A 5,166-nucleotide genomic window follows, 5' to 3' on the forward strand; every position below is an offset into this window, starting at 1 on the left:
CTCTATGAGGTGGATTGATTCAGTGACTGGGATAATTGGGATGGGAGTGTCGGATACTGTGCGATTGGCACAGGACAGAGCGGAGTTTAGGGCTGTTGTACATAGGGTCGCTATGAGTCGCAGGCGACTCGGCGCCACATAACAACAGGCAGAGATTGTGAGGATGGCACAGGACTGGACAGGATTCAGACTCATAGAATCACTGTGAGTCATATTTGACTTAATTGTACCTAACAACAATGACAACAAATGGTTTCAAAGACTATAAACCCAGACTATAGCATCACTGGATCACCAATAAGATATAACCAAGGCAGAGAACAAGGCTCTGGGCACATGCTGTCTGAGCTTTTTCCAGGGATTGAGATGAGCCTGGTACCAATGCCACTTTCTCAGCCACTACTGCTGCCTTCTCACCCCATCACCCTCCACCAGCAGTTCAGCAGCACCAGTAGTGATAGCACTGGCAATAAGGACAACTGGAAGTGAGCTCTTACAAGGATCTAACATGGTGTCCTTACAACAACCAAATCACAGAACATCATAGAATGTGTCATAGACTATGTGTTTCATACCTGTTGTAAGAATCCCCAACCTACAAATTTAAACTCTGGGCTGCCATTCTGTGAAAGTAAACTAGCATCCTGGGACTTTGGTTCTCTCCTGGAGTTAGGGGGAAAAAATACCAGACAACTAACTCTCACACACACACACCCCACATGTGTAGGGGTTACAAAATTGCTCTGAGCTAATATATCTGCTCTGAGCTTTTGTACATAAAATCTCATTTAATCCTCTCAGTAACACTCAGCTGACCTCTAATATTCCTTTCTCAGCCCAGGTTTCTGCGATTGGCTGTTTCAGGACACAGGAGCTGTTATCTTGTTTTAGTTGTGCTGTCATACTGTTTGGCGAAGAACAAAAGGAATGAATTTGCAATGTTTTCATGTTTTAAGATGCACTTTGGAGATGGAGAGTAGAATTTGGAAACACCAAAATAGGCATATGTTTTTAAAAATCCTTTTCCCTATTATTTGCCAAGATAATGTGATGGACTACCAACTTCATTTCTGTTTATACAGTCACAATCTAGTGTCTTTTCTTCCTTTTCTCTAATATAGTACTTTGTTCATAATGGGAATTTAATCTTTGTGATTCAATAGGTTAAAATTCTCCATGATGATGAAAATCCTAGAATGATTTTAGTTTAATCCTTGGCATGGGATAAGATCAGAAAGTGATTTTAAAAAATTGAAGCTTTTTAATTCAATTATCCTCTTTATGTTTTAATGTTTTTATTGTTATGTGCCGTCGAGTTGCTTTTTTAGTTTACTTTTTTCTTTCTCACTGCCATTGGGCTGTTCTAATGCAGATAGGCCCCCTCTGGTCAGGTTTCTGAAGCTGTAAATCTTTATGGAAGGAGATTTCCATCTTTTTTTTCTGCAGAGCCATTGATGAATTTAAACTGCTAGACTTTTGATTAACACCCTGATATATTACTCATTATGCCACCAGGACTACATTTATAGTAGTTATTGTTGTTATGTTCCATTGAGTCAGAACAGACCAATAGCTGACTCGACAGTTGATTTTCAGAGGCAGTAAATCACATGGGAAAAGATTTCTCCCATAGAGCAGTTGGTGGATTCAAACTATGTGCCTTTGGGATGGCAGCACAACTTCTTACCACTAGGCCACCAGAGCTCCCTATATTTATAGTTAGGATAAAGAAAATATCTGTTCTTCTCATCTTATAATGCTGATTTATATTACATTAGTTACTATATGGAAAACATTGATAATATATTAAGTATTATAAAATGTTGCCATCATTATTTTTATATATCCAAATTAGAATTGTTCTGCAAAGCATTCTCTTAATCTCATGCATACTTATTCCATGGACAAAAAAAAAAATTAAAAGTGTAATGTTCTTATTTTAGAAAATGTTCCTTTTTCTTTTTCTCCCTTTTACTCTCTTTCCTTCCTGAACAATTCCATTCTAAGGTTGCTAGACAGAAAACATACGATAGACACCTGCTTTGAAGATGGGTAAATGTTGTGATGGTCCCAAGAACAGTGTCAGAACCCAAACAGGAAAGTCCACATTTGGGGTTAAAGAAAAGAGACATACATAGGAAGTCAGAGCCAGACTTATGACTCAGCGACATCTGTGCAGAGGAGGGTGCCGTGGCAGAGAGGAGAGATTATTTAAATAGATTTTAATTATTTAATATGTACAGTCTATTAAGAATCAAATCTCTCACATTGGAGAAGGAAGATACAGATATGGAAAAGGAGAAAACTAGAGAGGAAGACCCTAGCTGAGATGAATTGACTCAGTGACTAGGGTCATGGGGGTAGGTGTATCAGAGACAATAAGGTTGGCTCAATTCAGAGCAGGGTTCAGAGCTGTTGTAAACAGGGTCACTATGAGTTGCATGGAATTTGAAAGCACATAAAAACAACAGATTAAACCTAATTGGAGGTATGGTTACAAAACTGGAGGGTTGGATGGATTGAAAGAAGGAAAGGAGGGAGGGAGGGGAGAAGGAAAGAAGGTATCATATTTCACTTGACAAACTTATGGAGTCTTTGTGGCCTACACCATAGGGAGTTGCACACTAACCCAAAGGTGACACACCTCTGATATTTTTAGTCCACCTGAAGCTCTTTGAGAGAAAGATAGGAAATCTCCTCCAACACAATTTAGCCTCCAAAAGGCCACAGGAGGGGGTGGGGGGTTACCATGAGTTGCTTCTGACTTGAACGTAAGTTTGAAGATTTTTTAAAATTTTTACTAACTCATGGAACATCACACTTGGAAAGATAGAGAGGGTCAGTGAATAACCCAGCAATTTCACTACTGGGAATATACCCCAAAGCAACCATAACTGCTACCCAAGCAGATATATACACAGCCATGTTTATCTCCACTTTGTTCACAATAGCAAAGACTTGGAAACAACCTAAGTGCCCATCAATAAATGAATGGATAGAGAAGCTGTGGTATATTCACACAATGGAATACTATGCTGCACTGAAAAACAGGAACTCATGCAATATGATTCAACATGGGTGACCCTGGAGGACATTATGCTGAGTGAAATATCTCAGTCATAACTGCATAGGGCCAGTGTTGTAAAATGGGACTGACATTAGGATTGGGGGGATACTGAGAAAGAGGGGATAAATAATGTATAGTGCATTTAAAGAAATGAGGGAGAAAACGGTTTAAAAGAGATATATGATTAGGTAATATTGTCATGACAGGAGTCCAGAAAAAAAATTACATAGTGGAGTGGACTTGGGGGTAGGGATTGTATAACAATGGAAGAATTTTTCTTTTACTTTTCAAAGAGAAGAGTGAACTGTGGCAGGGAGGAATGGGCCGGGAGAAAAGTGCAACAATGAATGAATGGAAATCCAAAGTCTATGTAAACTTTCATTAAAATGAATAATAAAATAAAAACAAATAAATAAAAGAACATGACAAACAAATAAAAAAGAGAGAGGGACAAGATCCTTCTGTATCAATCAGATCTGATTTGACAGTATATGCACAAAGAATAATAAAATTTTTTAAAAAGATAAAGAAAAACTCTCAATGAGATGGATTGAAACAGTGACAGCAGGAGTGGGCTTGAGTTTGTCAGAGATGATAAGGGTAGGACAGGGTTCAAGTCTTTTCTTCATTAGGTCATTATGACTCTACTTGAGGGCACATAATGATAACAGCATAGTAAGATAATGCAAGGCTAAGCCCCTCTTTCCTTCTGACAGTGGGGCAAATTGAAAAATAAGATAAAGGTGTAATCAAAGAACCAAATGTTTATTAAAGCCTTGATTATGATGTAGGAGTCAAAATTGGCATTCTGAAGGAAAGTTAAATCTATGGAGTAGATAGTTTTATCTACACAGAATAAAGAGAAGGGGGGAGCTTAAAACTTTCCAGGTTCTTTTATTTCTCTTTTACTTCACCTTTTCCCCTTCTAAACCTGAATGCAAGTATACGATAGTGTTCAAGTAATCAAATGATGAGAATTTTTTTGTTTCAGTTTCTTTTTTCTCTTTTATTCTCATATCTATTTTCCTCTATTAGGTGATTTTGCACCCTGAGTTCCTGTCCTCCACTAGCCCTTTATTACCTATGGATTATGAGGAGTTTGTCAGAGGCTGTCATCTTGGGGTATTTCCATCATACTACGAGCCCTGGGGCTATACTCCAGGTACGTGTGATGTATGGACTATGGGATATTTGGAATAATTTGCTTACTATTTTACTAATTTGCATGTGACATTAACAATGGATATATAGTTTCTACATAGGCTTTGTTGTTCCTGCTAAGTAGAAACTGAGTAGGTTGAAATTTCTACTAAGATATTACATTTTAAGTTTGTTCTAAAAATAATTTTGTTTGGTTCTGTCTCAAGGGTCAGTATTATGCTTTGTTGTGCCTAACCTAAGAATAAGGACAAAGTTTATACATCAAGGAATTATTGGGCATATGTTAGTGGGTATCTGCATGATGAGACTATTTCTAACAATTAGTCATTACTTAGTTGTTTTTACTAGACTCTTCCACTAAGATGGTTATGTGGACTTCAAGTAAGGTTAGTATCAGGAGAAAGACTGACTGCCTCCTCCTGTGAAGATTCACAGTCTTGGAAACCCAATGGAGAGTTTCTTGAACCAAATTGATAGTGCTTGAAGAAGGGTGTTGTTATTGTTCACAGCTTTAGTCTGCTTGGCTCCACAGTCAACACTCTTGGCACCAGCAGTCAGGAAATTAAAAGATATATTGCAATGGGAAAGTCTGCTGTTAGGGACCTCTACAAAGTACTGAAGAGCAATGGTGTCACTCTGGAGACTAAGGTGTGCCTGATACAGGCCATGGTCTTTGCAGTCACTTGCTATGCATCAGAGAGCTGGACAATGACTAGGGAGGACAGAAGGAGAATTGGTGCCTTTGAGCTATGTGCTGAAGAAGAGTATTGAATGTACCATGGACTGCTAAGAAAACGAACAGTTTCATCCTGGAGAGGGTTAAACTGGGCTGCTCCTTGGAGGCAAGGATTCTGAAGCTTCGTCTGACATACTTTGGACCTGTTGCAAGGAGGGACCAATCCTTGGAGAGGGATGTCATGCTTGGGAGAGTGGAGAGA

General features: G+C 38.6%; 1 protein-coding gene across 1 annotated transcript in view; it reads left to right on the forward strand.

Moving 5' to 3' along the window:
- The window catches only part of GYS2 (glycogen synthase 2 (liver)), a 71,790-nt gene that overhangs the window by 55,752 nt on the left and 10,872 nt on the right, over window positions 1-5,166 (forward strand). Inside the window, exon 12 of the mRNA XM_006903352.1 lies at window positions 4,103-4,229. Coding sequence (XP_006903414.1) covers window positions 4,103-4,229 — 127 coding nt within the window. The remainder of the gene's footprint in view (window positions 1-4,102; window positions 4,230-5,166) is intronic.

Source organism: Elephantulus edwardii, unplaced genomic scaffold, assembly GCF_000299155.1.
Source record: "Elephantulus edwardii isolate Elephantulus edwardi_28Jun2011 unplaced genomic scaffold, EleEdw1.0 scaffold00579, whole genome shotgun sequence".
Lineage (NCBI taxonomy): Eukaryota > Metazoa > Chordata > Mammalia > Macroscelidea > Macroscelididae > Elephantulus > Elephantulus edwardii.